Source organism: Kwoniella shivajii, chromosome 4 (assembly GCF_035658355.1).
Source record: "Kwoniella shivajii chromosome 4, complete sequence".
NCBI classification, from domain to species: domain Eukaryota; kingdom Fungi; phylum Basidiomycota; class Tremellomycetes; order Tremellales; family Cryptococcaceae; genus Kwoniella; species Kwoniella shivajii.
The window spans coordinates 197,349-221,378 of record NC_085911.1 but is presented as its reverse complement, the minus strand read 5'-3'; the positions used below and the strand labels follow the sequence as shown (position 1 = coordinate 221,378).

Below are 24,030 nucleotides of genomic sequence, written 5' to 3'. Positions count from 1 at the left end.
GTATACTGTTTAGCATATTCTTCTATCTCATATGAGTCACCTATATCTCCGATAGTGTCGTGTACTTTCCTTGAGGTTTCCTCAGAAGAGTGCACGTTTATGTAGCTTTTATCATCTTCTGTCAAATGGATCCCCTTACGTAGTTTATATGATAAGTTGTCGAATGACCCGATCAAATCCAATATGGTAGCCGCTGCTCTCAACCTTTCATTCACGTCAGACATGGTTCAAATAGAATCAAGGAATGACTTGTTGTATGACTATGAAGATGGAAAGCTGATACTGAGATACCAATACGTTATGGTGTACGACGGTGGGTGTGTGAATGGTGAAGTGCAAAGAAGTTGTGAAGTTGTGATTGTGGATCAGGGTATGTGTTGAGGGGAGATGTTGAGTAAAGAAGAGAATTGATTTTTGGAACAATGACTTTGTGGTCCTATTTATAGACAATAGGCAAAAATCGGGACGTTGTATTGGTCTATCCCCAGCTAGATCTGACTTCACGAAGGAAAAAGGAGGATTACTTGACTTCCACGTATAATATCCTAATTAAAAGGAGGGATATTCTCGACTATGACTTTATAACGTGTTTGAGCCATATCTCTTTTGTAGTCCTGTGGTGTAAAGAAGGACAGTTGAAAGGAGTGTCCCTGTTCACAGTCGCTCTGGACTAGCGATCATGTATAGCCATCCATTCACTGTTTTTATTTTGCACAAAGCACAAAAAGGAGACTGTACGAGTAGACTGGATTGCAGACTGTATAGTTGATTATGAGTTATGATCAAGATGCATCTTTTCCTTTCAGCGTATATTGTATGTTGGCGTCACACCTCCGATCCCCCACAGTAAACGGAAGCGATGGCCTTCATGACGTATCAGTCAGGCCAAAATACTCTTTTCCTCGAGTCAATTGAGTGTAGTACTACATTGTTCAGTTTAGTTCCAAAGTTGCCACTACCACACTACATGGTACTCGTACAATAATAGTGTGTTCGTTTATAGTGATCCGTTTGCTTATTCTCGGAACGATCTCGTTGGATATCATTGTCAGATACAGTGATGTGCGAGGTTATGGGTTTTGGGCGAGAATCGTGCGTTCACTTTTGTATACAATAATGCATTGCTCCGACAGCATACTCGAGTACTGTAGGAAGCGTTGGTCACTATAAATTACATATTCTGCTCGAACAGAATCATTATGCATCGCCCTGCACCATCAATGTCTTGAAATCGTGCCCACAAACTTTCTACCTCTATACGCGTAAGACCTGCTGTGACCCTTCATTTCATGATATCACTCTACTGCCTGGCTCCTTTGATACATCCTGGCAATCATATGCAGGCGAAAGGCATTACATTTGTTCGAAAAAGATCTATCTACTTTTATCCCTGAATTTAGACGCTTTATTACGATCAGACTCGACTCTATGTTCAGTTTATTCTATTGTTGTCTGATCGTAAGCATTCAAGGTTGCACGACTTGTAATATCTTCCTTTTGTGTTCTCTGAGAGCCAAGTTTCTTCTTGTCCCGGCCTCCGATCCTGCTTGGACAGTACCGTATTGTATAGTGCAATAAGCATATCTGACATTAAGAGTGTAAGTGTAGGTGTACTGTAGGTGTACAGGTCGTGATATAGTCTCACACCATGATGAGTGGCACCGCAACGACCGCGATTGATAAATGTCTCGAGGTTAAGTCATATGTCCAGTTATAATCATGCATTCACGATGACTAAACACTCATACTGTATTACTCGGACTTGTACGGAATGTGTAAGAGTCTTTCTCTTCCTCCATGCAAATCAATTCTCTGAATCTTTGGTTCTGTCTTCACGCTGAGAGTCTGTACAAGAAGCACCAGCAGAACTGGCGTTCTCCTTGCGAGTCGTTGAAAGACGCTCCAGACGATTATAAGAATCTTCGTACCAATCTTTCATATTATCTCTTACCTGATCAGGCTTCAAATAGTTAATTGAATTTTGAGTTGATTTTTTGGTATCTTCAGAAAGCAATTTCTGCATTCCACTTTCCTCTTCTTCAGGCAAGGAACTACCGTCAGAGAGTTTTTCTGATAGAGCGTCCATCAAAAACATGATTTCACTAATGTCAAACACTTGAGTGTGTATGTCAGACATGGTTCAAACCTGGATGAAGTGATTAATGTTCTGTACGAGGATGATTGGCAGTGTGTGTAAAGGGTGATGTTTGTTACTGTGACTTCAAAGCTTGTTTGAATCGAAGAAAGACAAGTTATTGAATGATCAAGAAATCAAGAAATTACGGCTTTGGATTAATTCATTTTACAGTCCTATATATACACATAATGCTTGGACTTGGTATTGCTCTATCCACCTACGGTGCTCATAGATTGACTTCACTGAAGAGAAAGGAACGGTACTCACCACTCCGATTCTGACGGGTTTACTTCTGGAATACTGTGTAAAAAAAAAAGCAACAAAGACAAAAAAACAGAATGGGAATGTCTTCGTTCACTTTTGTTCTTGGGAATTGCTAAAATAGAAATATACAGTTAAAATATAAATAGTGAAGAAGGCATCGACATGAAAAGATGTAACGAAATTCATATCATATCATATCATATCGTATGCTGTCAAACCTATTATTTCTCGTGTTGGTCATATCTTAATCTCATACGATTTATGAGTACTTGTACTTGTACTGGTTATCCGTATTGACATTAGTATTATCCTGATTTGAGCCAGTCCTGTGTTCAGATTGAAATCTTTCAATCAACACAGTTTCATTCCCTACCTCGTTCATAGACGTGATCTTCAAGTGCATGGTACTCCGTCATGATTTGTAATCTGTTTCAGAGATGGTCTTTTCTCTCGAAACTGGGGAAAAGGAGGTAGTCTGCTTCATTCTCTTAGTCTTACGCGTCTCAGCCTATCTCTTCTGTCTGTACTAAGGTAGAAGGACGATACGTCGGATTTCAAAAAGCATCAACAGGTTTCCTCAGGATCTGTGATGGGAAGAACGGATGAGCACCGAATGGATTTGTATAGTGTAGAATTAAGAAGGCACACCACTAAATTCAGTCAGATTACCTGCCTTGGATGCAGCATTGACCTGAATGTGGTGCCATCTTGTCAAGGGTTCTTTGATAAGGTCTTACAGTATGATTCTTCATTATGCAGTCCGGGATAAGTACTCGTATTCCAAGAAGGCAACGCAACAATCATCTATCACGACTCTGCGGCGTCGCTTGATCTATGAATACATTTTTTGAAGCGTCATCCTGAAAGGAGCCAACTGAAACGAATCGTGTATAGTACTGCACACCCACCACAGAACACACAAAGTAAATTATAATAAAGCAACTAGAACCCTACCAGTCCACCTTCCTTCCTCCTTTGTCTAGAAGATAAGGATCAATATCCTTCCCCGCTTCCTTCCCTTACTCGTTCAGACATATTTTGCATGCAGGCTTGTTTATGTAGCTCCGGCACATCCCAATAAAGTAGCAGTATTTGAGCCCTGTTTCAACGGATAAGCTTCATACTTAATCCAAAACGACGATCTCGACTCACAGGGTAGTACCAGAATGAGACGGCGATGATCAAGTACAACATCATAAGAACCAATCCTTCCATCCAGCTGTTTCATGACATCAGTATGTATAGACAGAAATGGTCAGAAGTCGGGCATATGCTCACTTGGATCGACCATCAGCAAGAGTTTGGTTGACAATCAATACAGATAAGAAGAGAACGATAGATTCGTATGCTATACATCGGCAAATAATTAGCCTGTTGAACCTAAAAATGCTGCTTTCACTCAAGAAGACTTACGATCGAATAGCAACCTGTTCATTCCCACAGGGAGAGTCAGCATATCATACAAACGTTGGTTGATGGACCTGTAGCTCACGTCATGGGTTTACCGATTGACCAAGCTAATAATTGAATGACGGGGATAACGAATAAAGCAATTTGAATAGAAGAACCAACCTGATCAACGTAGCATATCAGTTGGTCATGCCTTGCTTGATCATTGAGGGTCTGAACCCGAGCTCAACTCACAGCTACTGAGATGGACAAATCGAGTTTGTCCTTAACTGATACCGATACAGCAGTGAAATGTTCCGCAGCATTACCGACCTATTCATTGGACCGTCACAGGAATCAGCGGTTTGAAATATCTAAATGACAAACTGTGGTTATCACTTACAATAGGAAGTAAGATCAAACCGACCCATTCGGCAGATAAAGAAGGATGAGAAGTGACTAAACCATTGATGGAATCTACCAAGAACTCTGCTGTAACACCGACGATAACAGTGATGAGAACCATTAATACCTATTCATGCAAAATGAAGATATCAGTGATCTGCTTTTTCAAAATATAATGTAGAAGGCGACTTACGATAGTAGAGATGACATTCATTTGAGGAGTCTCTTCGTCCTCCTCTTCTTCCTCGTGTGCTTGCTGTCTTTGTACAGTGGAGTTCTCGGGAGCGATGGTGCCAGGACCGTGGACGGCGGGTATGTTTCCACCAGCGTTGGCTACTCCTGGTGCAGAGGTAGATGTAGAATCGGACGCGGTGGTGGTAGCTTCTTCTTCATCTGTTTTCTTGTGTCGATGCAAGTTGATGTTTCGGAACTTGAACTTCTCAGACATATTGGTGATGGCTTCGGGATATTGAGTGGATCCAGTTACCTCATCGTCAACGTATAATGCCTACGAGAAGATTTGGATGCATCAGCATGGTCAATCATAAATCGTTGAGGTTTCAGGGACTAGCTCACAGCATGAGTGTACATTTGGAACACCAAATAACCCAAATACAAAACCAGGAGTAAGATGGCAACGGCGTGACTCATAGATAGCAAATCAGCACCTTCACCTGAAGCGAGTTGATCTGCATTAGTGTTTGAAGTACTAGAGCTGATTGAGAAATGGAAGGCGGAGGGAATGAGAACGGCAATAACTGCGATAAGAAGTAACGACGCATTGAGCTGGGCTGCAGTGGATTTGATGCTTTGTTCGGCGTATCTGAAGCCACCAGCGAAGAAACACCTAATAATCGCAAGGTGATATTAGCAATAGGAAGGGAGCTTTGTATTTGAGCGGCAAAACTCACATTCCCAAAACAAGCAAGATATTACTCAAAATCGAACCGACCAAAGAGGACTGGACAACTTGCAACTCGCACTGAAAGGGGTAACAATCAGCTTAAATTCGTTGATAATGAGTATATTTATATGAATAATCACCTTGATTAAAGCGAGAATAGCAACAATCAACTCGACTGCATTACCCAAAGTAGCGTTGAGAAGACCACCGAGTGTTTGTCCTAATCTCAGAGCAGCTTCCTCAGTAGCGAAACCTAATAAACCAGCTGAATACGTCGAAGACCGAAGTCAGTCAACTTGTCTTTATACTGTTTGTATGCGCGAGAGTGAATAACGTGGAAATTGATTGACAAGCGAATCTAATTAACATCGTACCGAAAGACTGAAAATACTCACCCAATGGAATGATCGATATGAAAGTAGTAATGAACACTGCTGTATCAGTGATGCTTTCTTTGCCACCGCTATGTTTGGCCAAATACAATGCCCATCCAATAGGGATGAACACAAGCAGGACGTTCCTATAGTAGACAAGTATGCCATCAGTATGACATGCCTGTAGATACTTGCCTGATACTGGTTATGGCTAATGTGTGTGGAAAGTAACTTACAACCAAGTACTCATGATGGCAGCTTTCAGACTTCCCATATAAGTAGGAGCTTTACCAACTTTCTTAGGAGGAGTAAAGAGTACAGTTGTAACTCTTCTTACTAAAGAAGCATTTGGATCGAAAGAAGCATTCCTTCTTGAACTTCTCATTGATTCTGTGGTCTGTCTTCTCGTAACATGGGGTTCGGTATCTAAAGTTACTGATCTTGCGTTTCCATTTCCATTGACGTTTGCTGTTCTCCTTCTTGTACCTCCATTAGGAGTTGACGATCGATTCTCACCGATGACGGGTGGGTCGTACGTTGGCAAAGAAGGTGAAGAGGGTGGAGAAGATGTCATGGGCCCATTGGAAGGATCTGTTGTGGTTGTAATTGCGATTGCATCAGGAAAAGATACACGTCGTTGATTGGGATCAACGGAATTGGGTTGAATGGATGTCATAGTGAGAAGTAGTAGAATGCGGATGAGGTGAAGAGAGAAGTTGTGAGATGAGAATGGTCAAATGAGAGATATCAGTTTTCAACTTCTCTTATTTGGAATGATGCTCTGGTGGTGATTGATGTGTTGCCTCTGGATATGCAGCGGCTACAACGATGAGGGTGACGAGTATGGTAAAAGCGGAGGGGGAAAAGGGGTGCAAGAAGGGAAAGGGGGACAGCAGAGTTTAAAAGGAAGATGTTTGAATAACACGTACGATGTTCAGTCATTTTTGTTTCTGGTAGGAGTGCGCTTTGTACACGTTTCGAATGTTCACCTGTTTTTGATTTCTCCGATATGAAGTGCAGTGTAGATCCTTTGATCGAACGTATATGAACGTTTGATGTTTGTTTGTTGTTGGTTTTTTGTTTGTTTGTGATGTCAATTCCACTGAAGCTATTTGTCTAACCAATACTATCGATTGTTCCGATGATGTTCAGTCAGTATAATATAATATGACGATAGGAGGGATACGTTGGATTGAGATGGATGTATTAGATGAATATGCCGAGTTCGAAATGCACAGGTTTTTCTTTCAATTGTTTTTCTTAAATCCTGTTGTTATTATATTCTGCTGGTGGGGAGTACAGTAAGTAGTGGCGTTTACCCTATTACTCGTACCGCGAGATTTATACGTCACTTTTCGCACCTGCTCTCCCGTAGATGATTTATTCTTCTTTCTTTCCTTGTGTTTGAAAGGCAACACTATCACACTGGGCTCGTGAATGCAGAAGGACGAGAGCAAGATGGATCGCACAAGCACAAGTATAGCATTAGCATGAACCACTCGTTTCTCACTTCTCACTTCTCACAGAATTGCATCGTATTCTCCCAATAAGAGATCTCTCACTCAAATCACATCGTCATAAACTGAATGTTCCCAAACATGGCTTAATGAAAATTCAATCCAAGACAATTCGATTCTATTTTTATGACTCTTCACTCCCTTTTATTCCTGGATTCTGGGAAAATATCAGATCTCATGCGCGAAAAAGGCTTGGCGTGGCACAAATCACAATAAAATGAGTATTCCCGCAATTCACTGCGACTGAATCTCACGTGGGAATACAGGTATTATCCTCATTTTATCATGAAATGGGGAATGCACAGTAAATTATATATATACAATGCGATGCATGTAGAAGGAGAATATCTAAATGGATGCACTGATACCGCTCCGTTGTTTTATCCCTCTTGTATCCATCTACAAGTAGTCTTTCAATCGAAGGAGTCGCTTTCCTGCAGCATGAAGTAACTCAGGGTCTTTGCACTGTCGAAACAATCCCACCAGTCAGTTGTTGCGTTGTGGAAGTATAGGCCTCTTACCAAGAAACTTACGAAAGCAAATCGAGCGAATCGTTCTCCAATCTCTACATGTTCGTCACAGTAGAACTGATAAAGGAAGGAATCAGCTTGTGCTCAGCTTTCACCCTTTTATCAAACCAAAGATGAAGCCAGACAGCTTACTCACCTCTGATGGAGGAATTCCAACAACCTTTAATTCCTGGGCAATCCACCAACAGAATTTGAAATCTTTTCCTCTACCTTTACAAGATTCGGGAATTTGGAAATCATCCGGTACTTTGACCTTACTTATATCTACCAGTAAGAAATAAGATCCTTCGGGTTTCGTGTACGGTAAACCGATTTGATCGAAGTAAGTAGTCAAGATATCTCTTCTTTCGGCATAGGCTTCTAATTGATCTTCGAAGAAATGTCTTTCTTTGGCTTGTTCCAGTCCGATAGCGACGGCTTCTTGCATGGGTGAATTAGTACAGAACACAATTCGAGAATGAGCAGCTAGTGTAGCGGATGTAAGTTGGGGGGGACCGATAAGCCATCCTGCGAGGTCAGTGGATAATCAGCGACTGCAATGACGATTAAATGCAAATGTGAAGGATGGTTGTCCTAGTCTAGGATCACATGTATAGGACGGTGATAGCACACAGCCCAGAAATGATGGGTAACTCACCAATTCTCCAACCAGTACAAGCGAAAGATTCTGTCATACACATGCATCAGTATTGCGTCCCGTTTAACAATTTCATGTGATATGTTAAACTCACTACCACCCGATCCAACAGTCAAAGTTCTTTCCCACATCCCAGGTAAAGTAGCTATTCTAGTATGTGTTTTTCCGTCGTAGACCATACAATCGTAAACTTCATCTGCTATCACCAAGACGTTTTTCTCAATGCAAACTTGAGCGATCTGAGTTAATTCTTCTCGTGTGAATACTTTTCCAACTGGATTATGAGGTGTGTTGATTATAACAGCTTTTGTCTTAGGTGAAAAAGCAGCTCTGAATTCATCGATGTTTAAAGTCCATTCTGAACCATCTTTTATACCTTCTCCTGTTGGTGGATGTAATGGAACGAACACTGGCTTAGCACCTTGGAAATGGATTGATGCGTAATATTGATCAAAGTATGGTTCGATACATATTACTTCTTCTCCCGGTTCACAATGAGCTGTAAGGGCAGCGAACATGCCTAATATGCGTAGACAGGTCAGTACGAGGCCCTGACTCAGATACAGCTACCATTAGAAAGCTATGCTCACCTCCGTTAGCACCAGCGGTAACGACGATTTCCTCATTGGTCAGTTTCCTGCCTTCCAAATTATCGAATTGAGGAGAATAGAAATCGCTGATAGCTTTCAAGAGCCTTGGTCGACCTCTTGGGTGAGAGTAATGATGAGAAGTAACGTTGTCGTCGAGGATCTCGTGATGAGCTTTTGTGATCCAATCGGGTGGTGACCAGTTCATGAACCCTTGACCAAGATTAATAGCGTCTGAAGGAACGTTTGCTGGGCTGTATTGGGGGGATGTAAGGTATGATCAATTGACAAGGAGTCGAATCAAAGGTAAGGAAATAAGCAATTACGAACGAATTTGGAACGGCGAGTCGAGGTGCGAATTGAGCATGATGAGGAAAGGTTGAGATAGGTCATCATCAGCTAACTATCCGATAAAGACCATTCGTCCTTTGGCTATTTGTAACCCAGCTGATTGACTCACGTGAAGATAGACCACACATCTAGTTTATGAGTAGCACCATCGAACATCCTCTTCGCCTGAGGGATAGTTGCAGTTTGTGAAGTAGCCATTTTGTCTGTTCTGATTAATGAAGTGGTAGATAATGAATAAGATGAAACTACTTTTGAGTTTGTAGATACAGATGAAAAATACTTTAATCCCTTTTGTCGTGTTTGGTTGAAGATCGTTTGTGAAGCTCTGTTTAGCATATATAGCTTTTTTTCCAGATTAAAACTGAACTATATTTTACTGGTTGTCCAAGAAGGAATAATCGATTGATCAGCTCACATACAATTAGGTGGAAGGGGTTATGCTGTCCAAAAGATGATCGTGTTGAGCGCGGTGAAGAACTTACGAGTTCACGAGTACGGTCTCCTGACGTTCGATAGCTTCAATTTGATGGAGATGACAAGAGTAATGTCTTCTTCTTGTTGTGATGAGAAATGTCTGGAAGAGAGAGAGAGAGAGAGAGAGTGCAATGGTATTATTGCGTGCTTTGATCGAATTTTGACTCGGATCAGAGCGATTCAATAATGTACACTACGAGTAATTACCTGATTGGGTAATTCCATGGTTTAGATATTCGGTACGGTGGTCCGAGCGTACTATTTCAAGATGTGAAGTAATTTTAACGCGGATGATTTGTCTCTATTCATTATCTTTCTCTTTCTCTTCATATCTTCCATTCTTTCTATCCATCTTACACATCAACGCAACATCTGATTCAGATCCAATGAAGTTGCTATACTGATCAGCAGAGTACATATATACATCATGTCGATCACAGACCATCTTCAGCCTATATCATTTAATGAATCATTTCATCATCAATCTAAATCACTTGCTCAGATATCAAGATGTACCTATGTATCTGAACGATACTCACAAGGATCTTCCTTCCAATCAAACGAAAGAACAAGGATGTTCGATTCTTCTGGCACTACTTCTGATCACCATTCTGATACTGATACTGACACTGATGGTGACAATGATGAAGAGTCACTGAAAAGATATGTACAAGATGACGAATACAAACACGGTTCATTGGAACATCCGATTGATCTAACTCAAATAGAAGATGAAGATCTAACACAGGATATATCACCTCCTTATCACGATGGAAGAGAAGGACGCACACAAAGGCAGAATCAAGTAAAACGTAAAAGGAGGATCTTTGTTCCATCTCCTTCGCCCCCAATTCACTTATCTTACTTACCTTATCACAATGACTCATCTCAGCAAATTCAAGTTCAGAATGAAAGTCAAGGCGAAGAAACTTCCTCTTACTTTGGAAACCATTTCGAAGGAGCAGAATCCGATACACAAAGTGTAGAAGAAGACAATCTACCTATCATTGAAGAAGATGATGATGACCATCATGATAACTTACAAGAAGACCTACTTATCCCTGACCGACGACATTCTCTCCTGTCATTTACTTCCCATTCACTTACTCATGATCATTTACGTACCCAAAGTCAGAGAAAAGGTAAAGACGAAGACGAAGCTTTGTTCATGGAGTTAGTGCGAAGGACAGAAAGCAAGAGAAGATATGAAATAGTCGCTCAAGAGTCTAACCAAAGTCAGATTCAGGTCAAAACTCAAGAGTCTGAATCAGTGAGGAGGTCGAGGGGACCAGCTGAGACTGATACCGTGCTCGTGGAGAGCCAGGATGATGGATCTAGGTAGGTTCAGTATATCTTCATATCGCTAAGGATCATTCATGGCGAAGAGCTATTGACATCTGATACATAGAACGAAAACGCTGGAATTTCTCGGATCAATCGTTACTGATTTCCTTACTCAACTCCACTCTTCTCAGCTCATCCTCGACTCGAGAGAAGAAGAACGTTACAACAAGAGAAATCCTCAAAAGAAGAGACGGATCTCAGATGACAGTCAAGAAGTCCTAGTGGAAGAAGAAGAGGAAGAATCGGAGGAAAGTCAAAATCTTTCCCAAACAGAAGTAGGGGTTAAACTCCATTTGAAGAATAGGAAAACAGGGTAAGCTGACGGTTTCTGGGCGAAGAAAAATCAGCTTAGATATGATCATACAGAAATGATCAGATCATATCGTTTCCTGATGATCCTCTTTCTCGAATGGCTGGTCAAACTTCAATCGACAAGATCAGTGAGACGGAATTCGCCTGCTATAGACGATTTTTGTTTGTCAAGCTGACTAGGAATTGTTTAGCATGCATTATACGTGTCGTTGCTGTATTGTACGAGGCCGTTTGTAGTAGAACGGTAGTCACTCTAAGGTAAGCTTTTGGATAGAAAAGCCCGACCCTCTCAATCAGCTTATCGATACCTGTCATCAGAGACATCTTCTATCGGGACAAGGCTTTGTTCAAACGACAAGATGTCGTCGATAAAGTGATCATCATTATTCCTCTTTCATGGCATGAGACGACCACACGGCTAATATATTTCGCTACCCGTTAGCTTGTTGACGACCTGGTTGCTACTGCTGGACTTAAGCGAAGGGACTTCTACGTTGTGAGTTATCCATTAGTCTCTGTGAAACCCTTTCAGAACATGGCTCATTTCATTCTTCTTGGACAGTGTGCTTCTGCAAAAGGTCTCATTGCAGCTACTTCTCTTCACATCCACCGTCGAACAGGAGAGGAAGTAAGACTTTCAAGTACAATCGTGAGTATAGTTATCATTCAGAGGACAGCTAGATTGGCGTTCTCCGACAAACAGCTGACATGATTGTTCATAGGCAAGTCTCATTGACCCAGTTGAGCGAATTGATCATTTGTATTCGCCCAACGGAGTCAATTGGGTTTTAGTTGTAGAAAAGGATGTAAGCTAACCGGAAGCTGAAAGAAAAGTACGCTGCTAGCTGACTGCACGACTTCCCAGGCGGTGTTCCAGACGCTTTGCAGTGCTAAATTGCTGGAAGATACAAGGCTCGGTCCTGGAGTGATGATCACTGTGAGCTGTTCTACTGTCGAGGATTGACGAAAGCTTAAACCATATGATATGGAACAGGGAAAAGGTTTTCCAGATTTAGCTACGAGGCAGCTCGTACATCTAATCGCCGAATCGTATCCCTTGTCAGCTTTTTTTCCTCCATAATGATGAGGTACCTAACTGATTTGGCGTCGGGCATAGTGCAAAGATGTATGCATTGGTGGACGCTGATCCACATGGGATATCGATACTTTCGACCTATGCTTTCGGCTCTAAAAACACACTACATTCTCATGATCACATTGGACTAAGTCTGGGTGATAGGATACAATGGTTAGGTGTCAAAGCTAGTGATTTCAAAAAGTGAGTCGCAATCGGAGGAATACTATATTCTGTATACTTTTTCCTGCTCCGATGCGTGATATATTGATGTATTTGATTGTCTGCGCCAGGCTGGGAATCAAGTATGATGATTTATTACCTTTGGAAAAATCTGATATTCAATTAGTGAGTTCTCGAATTTCCTTTCCACGTCAAGCTTGGTGATTATGATGACCAGTGAACATGGAGCTGACGGAGATCAATAGGCGATGAGGATGTTAAAAGGAGATACCTTACCTGAGGAATGGAAGTGAGTAAGCACCTCCCGTCGCCGTTTCATCAAATCATTCCATGGAACACTTGAGAGAACAAGGGTGATGGGAAGTTGACAAATTGACATGTACGATTATAGACGAGAATTATCTCAGATAATTCATTTAAATCGAAAAGCCGAGATTGAAATTATACTGGAATCAAACTCTGATTACAACTCTGAAGATTTATTGAAAGATGATAATGATTACTTCTACGAAGGTGTATCAGGTCATAGTCATACTGACATGAAGAGGAAGAGTAAATTAGTCGAATATATTGTAGAGAGGATTATCAACGGTTAATGGATTTTCTACCCATTCAAAAACAATCAATCCTGCTGAAGATCGAGGTTCAGAATTATTCGCTTCATGTAGATTCTGTATTCACACACCATATGTGCATGTACGTTGTGCACATTTATGCGAATTATCTGTAGGTATGTATGTTACCCATAATATCAAGCTAAGATCGATTATCAGATCAAGTGTAGAGTAAATCTTGCCACCACATACATACTTGTAGATACATTTCACATTTCACATTTCACATTTCATATTTCACAATTCATACATCAATTTTTACATCCTGATGAATGCAGTATACAATATGCGGCCCTCACGAATCTCTCTTTCAATCAGTCCAACGATCTACAACCAAATAACAAAACGGGTAAGAAACTCTCCCGATTCCCTTCACGATAAACTCTAAATTCGCAACCAGTCCTTTTGTGCGTCTCAGTCTAGTCTGTCTTTTAAGTATTTTCAATATCATTGATTCCAATTGACAGGAGGTAATTGTATTCCACCCAATTGATCGTGTTCCTCGGCTAAAGGACGATAGATAGCTTTTATCAAACTTGGTAAACTGACTATTGTGTTGTGTCCTCCATCACCTGTGACTGTACCTATGCCCGCATTGCGTGTATTTGATTTAGGTTCTACCGTTGGCAACGAAGGGATACCCGCTCTGGTAGTAAACACTTGGTGTATTTGTTTATTGATCATGGAGGAGGAAGAAGAAGAATACACCGGTGGAGATTGGAAAAGGGAAGGAGGTATCGAGGAGTTTGTTGCATGAGCTTGTGGAGGTATGCTCGGGGTGGATGTACAAGCAACAGTGGAACTGACATCGGGCGAAGTAGGGAACGACGGGTTATCTAAAGGTGTATCAGATATAGGACGTGATATACCAATTTCTCTCGAAGATTGAATAATCTCTTTTGGGATCCAGCCAACTGGTTTGAAAGGTACTTTATATGTAAATGAAATGGCTGATTTTGGTTTTGCTATTCTTTCATGATCATTCAATTCGAAATTTGAATTTGGATTCTTCTGATGAATACGATCTTGATTCCGAATTCTCGCTGATAACGATGTCAGAGATTGGGGAAGGTAAACGTCGTTGATCTGATGTAAATGAGAGGGGGAGGTTGAATATACATTATGATTTGGATTCAGATTTGAGTTTGGATAAAGTTCCATTTCTTCAGAGATCGACTTTGACATGATGGGCATATTGATATCGAGTGATTTCTTAGACTTTCTTGCTGTTTTACCTGATGCCTATTTCGTACATATACCATCAGTGAATCCCACATAAACAAAAGCCTTGAGTACCCAGTCCCGAACAGGGGGAAATATCCTAAAATGTGATAGGGCAAGAAAATATGAGATGATATCACTCACTGCGTTCGTCACTGTCCAATATCCACCTTTACCACCCCCACGATGAGCGTCAGAGATTGATTTATCGATATTTACGAAACAACCATTCAGTGACAAATTATGTCTTATTGAGTTCTAAATGATGTCAAATCGTAAGATAATTAGCTAATAATGACACCTCGTATGATTTGACAATGAGCAATAGCTGTTTGGAGAAGGATCTATTGATGGCTATGTCGAACACCACTTGATTGAGAACAAGCAAATACGACAAGCCGACATTCAAGGAAGTCTATAGAAGTGAAGGGGTGTAACGAAGGACACCAGGATTCGATTCAAGATCGATACTCACTTTCCAAGTAGTACCTGCGGTCTCATGCCATGGCCATCTTTCTTCAAAGGCTTGATAGATCTAAAACAACACCTGATGTCAGCTAGCTCCTTAGAGACTCATTTCTTTCATTCAATGTGGGAAATCACCTGAGACAGAGTCAACATTCCTCTCGGAGAGGCAGCTATGACTGATCTGATAGCTTGAACGTGTGTCATATCAGGTTTGTATACTGTATTGGCCAGCTTGGATCATTAGCTCAACGATTCATGTTTTGACTTCGAAACGATAAACCGAATACAGCTGCGCCGTATACGACATGTCCCCCAATCGGAACGATAGTCCAAGAAAACGTCTCCAAGACGAAACGAGGGGCTTACTCACCACTACCGTTGATATCATGACTATATGGCAATAAAGCACTCGAACCTTTTATCAAGCAACCTGATTCTTCCCATTTGATCCAAGATCCTTGTGCTATACTTACGGACTCTGAGCGATTAACATCGTAAGAGCTATCGTGGGTGACTGCCGAAGTCAATTTCGAATCCGGTTCAAGTGATTGATCATTTCTGATTCTGTATTTGATCAAATCAGACCTCGTGTAATTGAAAGAAATAGGTACGACGTCCCCATCTGACCCGGGAATTGGTGTAGAGTTTGGCGGTATGTTCAAAGAAGATATGTTGGATAGTATACCTAATGCTACAACTACTCTGTCATCTGGAAAAGGACAGGTAAGTGGTCTTAAACCTAATTCCAAATCTGAAAATTGGTTTTTGTTTTCTTTTTCTTTTTCGCCCTCTCGAATAGATCTGGGAATGGGCGGTTGTTTTTTGCAAAACACATTCGATGTCTTGATCCGTGGTTTGGAGGGATTGATGAGATCTTTATCTACATGTTTAAATGTTGACCTTGACGTCATATTATGCATAGATGTTGATATGATTCTACGACTAGTTGCGGATGTGGATATGGGAGATGGTTGTTCTGTTTCTCGGATTGGAGTGGACATTGTTGATCTTTTTGATTTCCTGGGTTTCTTACTTGGTCTTGAATCTATATTCGATTCTTCTGTTAATGGCGCCTGATCATCTTCAACATCATTGAAAAGTTCTTCTTCACCCTCCCAAGCCATCTGAGTAATGTCCAACTTAGTGGAATCGGTACTCATATCCAATAGAGGTGGAATCGTATCAGGCGACATGGTGATTTGAGTAGCTCCAGGTGAATATGAAGATATCTATATTCTTACCTCAGGGATGAAAAGGATTGATCATCATCATTATCACTCGATCCCAAGGAACATGACACTTATTCCGGACCGATCTTGAAATTTCTCTCTCAGTCTGAAAGTGTATTCCTGCTTAACTTGATGAAGATGAAGATGAAGATGAAGATGAAGACAAAGATGAAGATGGAGATGGTAGAAGTGTTCTTGTGCAGATCTGGATCACCCAATCAGTTCATTTTCTCTGATTGGAAACGAAAAGACGAATTACGTGCTTTTCAGGTGATCATCAACGATTTGTCTGATTTCTGGATCTCTATCGTGAGGGTAAGTTATCCTGACTCCAAATTGAGTTTGACTTGGTCAATTGTGTTACACAAGGCTCAGCCAAAAAACTTGTTAGCCCTGTAGATGGATTATCGGAGACTTTTCAATGAAGGGTTTGATAGCTTTGATCTCCACCAGTGACCACTGTTTTGCCATTTGATGTTTTGTTTGTTGATTGAACCTTTAGTGTGGTCTATTTCCGTTGCGGTTCGATGATGGGTTTTTAGTTATAAGACCATTCCAAATTGCCGTTTTGACTTTAGGGAATGATGGCTTTGAATGCAACCAACATACCCAATATGAGAGACAGTCACCTTTAGAATGTCATACATCGTTCCCTTCTAGTTCCTTTTTATTCCACCTTCATTGGGTCCAACATAACACTCCTCATGCCAACTTCAGCCTCGTCATTCCGAATCAACAGACAATGCGATGGTGAAATGCTACTTCAGGTACGATGGGATAAACCTGGGTGATGGCGTGCTGTGAGAATCAGAAATGGGGTAAGTGATCAATGCGTATGTGTAATTTTGATGGTTGATCGTGATGGTTGATCCCTGGGATTTGAATCCACGAGGAAAAGACATGTTGATTGCCGCCGGGACAGACGGAAAGGATGGGTTCAATCAACTTCATGCGAATGGGGTATAAGACTCGTCGTTCACATCATTGCGTGAATGAATCGATGAATCGTGGAAAAAAGGGAATCCATACGATACCTTATGAAGCGATTGAACATCAATTAGTATAATGCGATCAACATCTTGCCTGATACGACTTGGTGATCAGAAGTCAACTGAGCGTATACAGCCTCTGGAAAAGTAGCAGGAAGTGATATCCCATATGCGCGATGTGTACGAGTAATGTTCATAGAGTTCTTTCGATCCAACCGTGACGCGTGAATTATGTCGAAATGTAATGTTTCTGCACCGCCTCTGTCATATGCTTGGCGTTTTGTAACAGTTCAACTGCTTCCGTTTCAGACTACCACCATAGCTACGAGTACTTGCCAAAATGAGAAGAAGCACGTGCAGGGTTCTTTCCCAATGCGGTAATTTTCATGGAATGTAACACATGATTTCTCTAACGTTACTTATTTTGATTTTTGTTGGGAATCACGGATATGAACGAGACTACGAGAACACTCATCATATTCCATCATACTCATCTCGATTGTTACCTGCCAAGCAATCTCAAAGCTCAATTCTCAAGTACGAATATCATCAAGATAAATCCAGAAGAGGAAAAGATCTCATCTTGATCAACTCGGAAAACACATCGTCATCTCTTTGGGATCTCATTGTCGCGTGTTATTTTTCCAACAAAGGGAAATACGGGAACAATAATAAATACATGCGAGTATAAAAGTCAACCTTCACAAAGCCAAGGTCTTGGCGTTCTCAATTGAAAAGAAAGAAAGAAAGACAACAATATTCTTACTGCAACAGAGTAACAGGTTCGATTCATAAACTACAGCATACACCCATTATCACATCGGATGCATGTCACTTTCTTACTACTAGTGGAGAAAAGAGTACATTGCGTATGAGCGATTTTATTTTGGCTTTTCAACCTGAAATCCAACCCTACCTCATCGACTGCCTGTAGATAGAATCAAAAATATCTAAGGTGAGTATATACCACTCTGTTCTTCTTCCTCTTCCTCTTCGTCATCTCTTCCCTTCGTGTACCTCATCCGCTCTTCCTCAACCTAGATTCACTCCTTTATTATCGATACATTTAATTCCGTACGCCAAGAGTCGACATCACACTGACTCACATCCCCCAACCTTACGTTCAAATTGTAGTGCAATAACACTCTGTTGACCAATTCCGCACCGCTTTGATTATATCATATAAACCTCGCTTCCATTCTTACTTTATCCCCTCCATCTTAAATCACCTTGCGATCAAACAGGACTCGACTGGAATCTTCGAAAGGTGTCAATACCCCGCCTTTGCGATATCTGTGCTGCTATTTTGCCACTGTCCTCAATCAGATAAAAAGGCCTTGATATCTTTGTGGTTCACCCCACTCGTCTTCCCATTCATACATCCTTCATCATGCCTCCTTCCGCCCCGCCACTCATCATCACAACCGATCTTGATTCGTCATCACCTACCGATAACCTTGGCCCATCACCAACCAATAACACACCTCCCGCTCTTGCCCCTCCCATTGACGATGAAGCCCTAGTCCAATCACATAATCAACATCCAATCACACCACCTCGAGGTAGAAGCGGTAGTGTACCGATAAATGATCCATCACACCTTTCCCCTTCTCATGCTCACCTTCATCCAAATGGACATACACATTCCCCTACTCCTTCATGGTCTTCAGGTGTCACTCCCCCTTCACCAACCTTGACCAATTCTTCCGTTCATTTTTCAGAAGAAGCTGTGACTCCATCTTCACCAGTCCCTCCAACCTCTCTCGCTTTGCGGGAAAATTACCCAACCGCAGATTCAGGAATGGAGACATTGAAAGTCGTAGATCAGAATGATCCTCAACGTCACAAACGAGGCTGGTCAGTTGGAACTTGGTCTTCTGAAGGTGCTACCGAAGAAGGTCATTCTCATTTTGGCAAATCTCCTCAAAAAGATAAAGATGCTTTGAGCAGGATGACAACGGGAACCACAGCTCATACCAAATCTGAAATCAAAGCAGAGAAGAAAAACGCAAAGAAGGAAAAGAAGAGCAAAGATGGCGGAGAAGAGAAAAAACCTGTTCAAGCCGCTCATCTCGATCCAGACAAGGATACAACGGATCCTACTCCATTCAAAGAAAAACCATCAAGATTAGCAATGCTCGTTGATCCAAAGTCCCTCGAAGATCTTGAAAAGATTGGCGGTGTGAAAGGCTTACTTCATGGATTAGGTGTAGACGGAAAGAAAGGTCTGAATGGTGGTACCAGTGAAGGAAAAGTTGAAACCGGTGCTCCAAGAAGCTCTTCAGAAATGCCTGGTTCCAATGAACCCCAATGGCGAACAGGTATGGATGACAGAAGACGTATATACGGTAAGAACGAATTGCCTGAAAGGGTTAGCAAGAGTTTATTACAACTCATGTGGATAGCCTTCAAGGATAAAGTCTTGGTACGTCTTGTGTTGCTCCTGGCCTAGTAGATGACATGCTAAATCATATTCCGTAGATTCTTCTGTCCATTGCGGCCGTGGTTTCACTTGCCCTCGGTCTATATCAAGATCTCGGTACTCCTCCCGAGGTTATATTCAATGACGACTGTCCCCCTCCTGGGGGTTGTACAGAGCCTCAAGTCGACTGGGTCGAAGGTGTTGCCATTGTTGTTGCTATTATCATTGTCGTTATGGTTGGTTCAGTGAATGATTGGCAAAAGGAACGTCAATTCAAGAAGCTGAATGCTCAACGTGAAGATCGAACAGTCAAAGCCATCAGAGGCGGTAACGAAATGGTCATCAACACAAAAGATCTCGTTGTCGGTGATATCTGTTTACTCGAGCCAGGGGAAATCCTTCCCGTCGATGGAGTTTTCTTACGTGGTCATAATGTTCGATGTGATGAATCTGGAGCTACTGGTGAATCCGATGCCATCAAGAAGTTTACATACGATGATTGTATCGCGGAACGAGACTCACTTCAACCCGGTGAAAAAGCCAAGAAGGATTGTTTCCTTATATCTGGTGGTAAAGTGCTTGAAGGTGTCGGAGAATATGTGGTTATTTCTGTCGGAACAAATAGTTTCAACGGTCGAATCATGATGTGTGAGTCTTCATACACATGTCTTGAAAGCTCATTTAACCTCATGCTGACCTGTCCCCATCTCAGCTATGCGAGGTGACTCTGAAAATACACCTTTACAAATCAAGCTGAATGGTCTAGCCGAGTTGATCGCCAAACTAGGTGCAGCCGCAGGTCTTATTCTCTTCGGTTCACTCATGATTCGATTCTTCGTTCAGCTCAAAACAGACCCAGATAGATCAGCAAATGATAAGGCTCAAGCATTCATCCAAATCCTCATCATCGCCGTCACATTGGTCGTTGTCGCTGTTCCTGAAGGTTTACCGCTCGCTGTCACCTTGGCTCTTGCATTTGCTACGAAGCGAATGACGAAGCAGAATCTGTTGGTCAGGGTTTTAGGTTCCTGTGAGACTATGGCAAACGCTACGGTTGTCTGCACCGATAAAACTGGTTCGTGATGTGATCTCCTATGTCCGATGTCCCTGCTGATAACCTGTATTGTAGGAACACTTACGCAGAATGAGATGACTGTCGTCGCCGGATCTCTAGGTGTACACGGTAAATTCGTCAAGAACCTCTCAGATAACGCATCTCGATCGAACGCCAATGATGTCGAAGGCGAACAAGTCCGTGATGATTTCGCTTTCGAAATGGATGATATCAATGCTGTCGCTTCTTCCGAACTCACCAGTCTATTAAACGAGGCTATCTGCATCAACTCATCTGCATTCGAAGACAAAGACGAAGAGGGCAACCTCGGCTTTGTTGGTAGTAAAACCGAAACTGCTCTAATGAAGTTCGCCAAAGCATCAGGATGGGCCGATTGGAGGAAAACTCGAGAAGCTTACCCTGTCGTTCAAATGATACCCTTCAGTTCAGAATTGAAAGCCATGGGAGTTGTCGTAAAGATAGGTGATCGTTATCGACTCTATGTTAAAGGTGCAAGTGAAGTCTTGACGAAGAAGTGTACAAAACACGTTGTTGTCTCTGAAGATCATGACGCGAACTCTAAGCTCCAGACCATCGATTTTACGGAAGACACGATGAACAACATCATGAAGACTATCATCTTCTACGCGAACCAGAGTTTGAGAACAATCGCTCTTTGTTACAAGGATTTCGAATCTTGGCCACCTACTGGGACACAAAAGAATGCTTCAAACGAAATTCCCTTTGAGCAACTTGCTCAAGATCTAAACCTCATCGCAGTCACTGGTATCGAAGACCCCCTTCGACCAGGTGTAAGGGAAGCTGTAGAGAAATGTCAAAGAGCTGGTGTCGCAGTCAAAATGTGCACCGGTGATAATGTTCTTACAGCAAGATCAATTGCTAATCAATGTGGTATCTTTACCCCTGGTGGTATCATTATGGAAGGTCCGTTGTTCAGAAAGGTGAGTAAACATGGAATCACAAGGCCTTGAACCAACAGAGCTGACTCTTTATTCCAGCTGTCTGATGCCGAAAGACTCGAAATCGTCCCTAGACTTCAAATCCTCGCCCGATCTTCACCCGAAGATAAGAAGATTCTCGTAGCTACCTTGAAAGGGATGGGAGAAATCGTTGGTGTTACCGGTGACGGTACAAATGACGGACCTGCGCTCAAACTCGCCAACGTTGGATTCGCTATGGGTATTGCGTGAGTAACACTCTTAATGAGCATACTGTACGCACGTGGCTGACCAACATGACAGCGGTACCGAGGTCGCTAAGGAAGCATCTGATATCATCTTGATGGACGACTCTTTCAAGAACATTGTACTTGCTATTATGTGGGGTAGATGTGTGAATGACTCAGTCAAAAAATTCTTACAATTCCAAATTTCGTAAGTCCAAATCATCCCACTTGACCTTTTGCTGCTGGTTCTGACGCCCCATGTAGCGTCAATATCACTGCCGTCGTTATCACCTTCGTTTCCGCCGTTGCATCCAGTGAAGAACAGTCTGTTCTTACTGCCGTTCAACTACTTTGGGTCAACTTGATCATGGATACTTTTGCCGCTCTCGCCCTTGCCACTGATCCCGCCACCGAAGCCTCTCTTGATCGAAAACCGGATAGGAAAGGCGCTCCTCTTATCACAGTGGAAATGTTCAAGATGATTTGTATTCAAGCCGTCTATCAAATCATTGTTTGTCTTGTACTCCATTTCGTGGGATTAAGAATACTCGGTTTACCTTCTACCGATCAAAACAATACAGAACTGGGAGCTTTGGTATTCAACTGTTTCGTCTTTTGTCAAATCTGTGAGCTACTTCAAGTCCTTGATCTCTTGTTGCAACTTTGTACTAACATGGTACGCCTGAATAGTCAATCAACTCAATTGTCGTCGATTGGATAGAAAGCTCAACGTCTTGGAAGGCTTCTTCAGAAATTGGTATTTCATCATTATCTTCGCTATCAGTAGGTCTATCACGTACTTGTTGCAACGAGTAGACCGACAGGGCTAATCACACGCTTCTGATTTGTAGTGGTTGGTGGTCAAATATTGATTATCGAAGTCGGTGGTGCCGCTTTCCAAGTTACTCGACTGGGTGGAAGAGATTGGGGAATTTCATTGATAATAGGCGCTATCTCCATTCCTATCGGAACCATGGTTCGACTGTTACCTACTGGGCCATTTGAAAGATTACTTATTAAACTTCATATCTACGCCGACCCCAACAGCTTACCTGTTGTCGCTCCCGAAGTAGAGGATGAAAAGTACGAGTACAATCCAGCTTTGAACAAGATCAAAGATAACTTGTCCACCTACGCCAATATTCGTGGTGGAAGACTTAGAGCTAGTTCAATAGTAGCTAAGAGTAGATCTGCTCGATTGAAGGAAGCTGATATACAATTGTAAGTAATCACCTTGTTTTATATCTCCAAATAATAAATCAGCTGACCAACATGAATCAATAGACCTTCGCTTTTGACAATGGTTCCTACTCTTATTGCTGGTACCGTTGGGTAAGTCCAACTTCCTATTCCTTCTGACAGACCACGATCGATCGCTTACCTGCTTCCAATGTTCTATAGTGCCGGTGCACATTGGGTACATGAAGCCACCGGACAAGCAACTTTGTCCAACCCAGCCGGATCTGATCCATCAAGATCTACAGCAGAGCTATTCCAAGGAAAAGTACAATTACATCCTCAAACAGATCGAAATGATCCAATGTATAGTAAATTCGGTATAACGCCGCCTACTCAAACAGAAGCTGGATCAGGATCAATGTCAGTCCCATCTACTACTGGTAGAAATGCAGGTAGAAAACAGAATGATCCTGAGAAAGGTGCCCGATAGAAGGCTCTCCCAAAAATAGATTATGTATTCACTTTGTAGATTTGGGAATCTAGAAGAAAGAGAAGATTGGAAGTTGGCAGAACAAAACATAATCGATAAACCACTTCGTTGTATATATACACTTTCTTCGTTTCAAGTGTGAATTTCTGTCTTTCATTTTAACTGTATACACGCATTAACGTACTTTTATCTTTTGTCGCATTTTATTGTTTTGCACCTTTTGACTCAAACATAGGTTTATTGATCTTTCATATATACCATCTTCAAAAGGCCACAATTGGTTCCCACTGTATAGAAGAGAGATGTCTGAGATATGAATGAAATAGAAATTGAACGATACTCGTGCTCCTTCATCACCTTTGTTAACTCCAATGGTGAATTTGTCGTTGGATTATGGAATTTAGTGGAGGGGCAGTGGAGGTGGAGGGAAAGTGAAGTGGGAATCGAGATGAATTACCGTAAATGGTAAATTTTGATGATGGTAAAGAGAATGATTGATAAGCTGGACCAATGAGCGGTGAACTCCGCTCGTTCAAACCCAAAACCTCAATTATTCATCTTTCCATAGAATGTTGGTGGCAGATACACAAGAACTGCTAAAGAGACATCCGCCCGACGGCCTGGAAGCCCAAAGCAGTGTAGGATTTGAGTTGGAACGACTGCCTGGGGATGTATAAAAGGGCTGCTAATGAATC

General features: G+C 41.8%; 5 protein-coding genes across 5 annotated transcripts; 2 read left to right on the top strand and 3 right to left on the bottom strand.

Annotated features, from left to right (window-relative positions):
• Positions 1-3,455: 3,455 nt before the first annotated feature.
• On the bottom strand, positions 3,456-6,149 carry IL334_003069 (calcium/proton exchanger; the record flags this gene model as incomplete). The annotated part of the gene is made up of 13 exons (XM_062934805.1): positions 3,456-3,500; positions 3,554-3,620; positions 3,680-3,749; positions 3,815-3,828; positions 3,894-3,973; positions 4,046-4,123; positions 4,194-4,322; positions 4,389-4,703; positions 4,772-5,042; positions 5,107-5,177; positions 5,240-5,364; positions 5,495-5,619; positions 5,710-6,149. 13 exons carry the CDS (start codon positions 6,147-6,149, stop codon positions 3,456-3,458), a joined length of 1,830 nt encoding a protein of 609 aa, XP_062790856.1.
• A 1,240-nt stretch (positions 6,150-7,389) lies between these two features.
• On the bottom strand, positions 7,390-9,293 carry IL334_003068 (uncharacterized protein; the record flags this gene model as incomplete). Its single annotated transcript, XM_062934804.1, has 7 exons — positions 7,390-7,455; positions 7,524-7,577; positions 7,657-8,027; positions 8,158-8,187; positions 8,252-8,677; positions 8,748-8,998; positions 9,205-9,293. The coding sequence occupies 7 exons, from the start codon at positions 9,291-9,293 to the stop codon at positions 7,390-7,392; spliced, it is 1,287 nt and encodes a 428-aa protein (XP_062790855.1).
• Positions 9,294-10,143: 850 nt separating this feature from the next.
• On the top strand, positions 10,144-13,079 carry IL334_003067 (uncharacterized protein; the record flags this gene model as incomplete). The annotated part of the gene is made up of 14 exons (XM_062934803.1): positions 10,144-10,907; positions 10,978-11,226; positions 11,280-11,353; positions 11,417-11,483; positions 11,544-11,598; positions 11,668-11,721; positions 11,788-11,874; positions 11,948-12,031; positions 12,091-12,162; positions 12,220-12,284; positions 12,343-12,504; positions 12,594-12,648; positions 12,729-12,772; positions 12,875-13,079. 14 exons carry the CDS (start codon positions 10,144-10,146, stop codon positions 13,077-13,079), a joined length of 2,037 nt encoding a protein of 678 aa, XP_062790854.1.
• A 465-nt stretch (positions 13,080-13,544) lies between these two features.
• Positions 13,545-15,979, bottom strand: IL334_003066 (uncharacterized protein; the record flags this gene model as incomplete). Its single annotated transcript, XM_062934802.1, has 5 exons — positions 13,545-14,339; positions 14,463-14,576; positions 14,794-14,853; positions 14,922-15,004; positions 15,157-15,979. The coding sequence occupies 5 exons, from the start codon at positions 15,977-15,979 to the stop codon at positions 13,545-13,547; spliced, it is 1,875 nt and encodes a 624-aa protein (XP_062790853.1).
• Positions 15,980-18,394: 2,415 nt separating this feature from the next.
• On the top strand, positions 18,395-23,335 carry IL334_003065 (calcium-translocating P-type ATPase, PMCA-type; the record flags this gene model as incomplete). Its single annotated transcript, XM_062934801.1, has 11 exons — positions 18,395-19,429; positions 19,486-20,074; positions 20,139-20,501; positions 20,556-21,442; positions 21,500-21,687; positions 21,743-21,874; positions 21,931-22,292; positions 22,357-22,449; positions 22,518-22,887; positions 22,951-22,998; positions 23,068-23,335. 11 exons carry the CDS (start codon positions 18,395-18,397, stop codon positions 23,333-23,335), a joined length of 4,335 nt encoding a protein of 1,444 aa, XP_062790852.1.
• Between the last annotated feature and the right edge of the window lie 695 nt (positions 23,336-24,030).